A 2,165-nucleotide genomic window follows, 5' to 3' on the forward strand; every position below is an offset into this window, starting at 1 on the left:
AAGAAGGTTCTCATTCATTATCCTTAGATTTACATTAAGTAACTATATTTTACAGATAACAAAAGAAAAAGAAAAAATGTTGCAAATGCCAGGGAATGATAAAAAGGATTGATTTGGTTACATTTTGTCTTTGGGATGTCTTAGTACAGACTTTAGCGAGTAGCTTCAGAGATATATATTAAACATCTACAGTCTCAACTCAGAGTGAGGGAGTTTTAGCAAAAGAGAATCTTAAAGAAGCCTAGGTACAATGCAGTCCTGATTCCTCATGGGAAAGCCAATCTGCGCACCTGGCTCCTGTGTGCCACTTCACATTCAATCAGTTTTCCGATCAATGCTGGGCTATATTTGCCACTTCCATGCCGATCGGTTACCTATAAGAAACTAAAAAACTCTTCAACAGAGACAACAGTGTGGTAGTACCAAAAGGGGAAGGAAGAGGAGGGCAGGGACAAGAGGGTAAAGCGGGTTAAAATATATGGTGAGAGAGAGAGACTTGACTTTGGGTGGTGAACATACAATACAATATACAGATGATGTATTATGGAACTGTATTAAAGCTTATATAATCTTATTCACCAATGTTGGCCAAGAAATTTAATAAAAATTTTTAAAAGTATGCAGCATACATTTGAAAAGATTGAAACAACCTTTAAAAAAAGTAACCTTTCTTCTTCATCTAAAAAGGATCCAGATCATGTGAATTAACCCCCAGTAGGGTTTCTTCTTGGGACTTCTTCATGTATTTTGTCAAATAAATTCCTGAAAGGAAAAAACTACTAGCTGAATAGAGTTTTCAGGTGCCTTCTGATTTGGCTTGAAGAGGCTCACCTGCAGTGGTACTGTGGGAGGAATCCTGTTGGTCACACTCAGATCACAATGCACCAGAAGATTTACAACTACCAGAATCATTGATTTCAACCCTTACATTGTCTGTACAGCACAGGCACCACCTCTTTAGATGATGAGATCTTGGATGGCCACACTCTTCTCTATTTCCCAGTCAAAGAATTTCACATGCTTCCAGCTGTTAATTCCAAACACTGCATTCAAAGAGCACAGAACTTACTTGAAAATATTTGTACAATACTTGTAGATGCAACAAATGGTAGGTGAAGAAAGCATAAAGCAATTATTTTTTACTAGGTATTACTGTCTTAGTGCATGCACATTTATTCTTTACACTGAAAACTTTCTTGAGAATAACAATGAAATCTATGAGTCTAGAATACTATGAATATACAATGAAATTTACTTGGTATATTATCCATGCATCTGCAGAAGAGGTCCTCATGATATAGTGTTTATTATTAAAATCAGATTACTTTAGGACCACCAATATATTCTAGCCATCAGTTTTCGCATGGCCTCTTTCACCTCCTTGTTCCTCAGACTGTAGATGAGAGGGTTGAGCATGGGGATCACCACCGTGTAGAACACAGACACCACTTTGTTTTGTTCTGTTGAGTAGCTGGACTTGGGCATGACATAAATGAATGTGATGGTCCCGTAGAACAGGATGACTGCTGTGAGGTGAGATGAGCAGGTGGAGAAGGCTTTCTGGCGTCCTTCAGTGGAACACATCTTCAGAATTGAGAAAAGGATGTACACATAAGACAGAACAATGATAACCACAGTGACCACAATGATGGAACCAGAAGAGATGGCTGGAATTATTTCAGAAGTAAAATCATGAAAACAGGAAAGCTTCAAAAGTGGTGAATAGTCACAGAAAAAGTGATTGATTTTATTAGGTCCACAAAAGGATAGACTTAATAAACATCCTGTGAATGTCCAAGCATTTACACACCCACCCAAGTAGGACATTCCCACTAAGAGAATGCAGATTCTGTGGGACATGTGTGTGGGGTAGTACAATGGGGAACAGATGGCCACATAGCGATCATAGGCCATGACAGCCAGCAGGAAGCACTCAGCTGTCCCAAATGTGACCACAGAACCGAGCTGGGTTGTACAACCAGCAACACTGATAGAGGTTCCTTTCTTGAGGAAGCCTGTGAGCATAACAGGTGTGACTGATGAGGAGTAACCAATGTCTACAAAGGCCAAATGGCAGAGGAAAAGGTACATTGGTATGTGAAGCTGAGGGCTGCTTCTGATTAACATGATTATGCTGATGTTGCCCATTAAGGTGACAATATAGA

General features: G+C 39.4%; 1 protein-coding gene across 1 annotated transcript; it reads right to left on the reverse strand.

Annotated features, from left to right (window-relative positions):
- Window positions 1-1,029: 1,029 nt before the first annotated feature.
- LOC114500329 (olfactory receptor 508-like) lies at window positions 1,030-2,157 on the reverse strand. The gene has a single exon (XM_028516998.2). It carries the CDS (start codon window positions 2,146-2,148, stop codon window positions 1,327-1,329), a length of 822 nt encoding a protein of 273 aa, XP_028372799.1. The 5' UTR covers window positions 2,149-2,157; the 3' UTR covers window positions 1,030-1,326.
- Between the last annotated feature and the right edge of the window lie 8 nt (window positions 2,158-2,165).

This window comes from Phyllostomus discolor, chromosome 6 (genome assembly GCF_004126475.2).
Source record: "Phyllostomus discolor isolate MPI-MPIP mPhyDis1 chromosome 6, mPhyDis1.pri.v3, whole genome shotgun sequence".
NCBI classification, from domain to species: Eukaryota; Metazoa; Chordata; class Mammalia; order Chiroptera; family Phyllostomidae; genus Phyllostomus; species Phyllostomus discolor.

Coding starts and splice junctions, on each gene's coding strand:
- LOC114500329 (XM_028516998.2), bottom strand. CDS start 2,148: ATGGGCAACATCAGCATAATCATGTTAATCAGAAGCAGCCCTCAGCTT.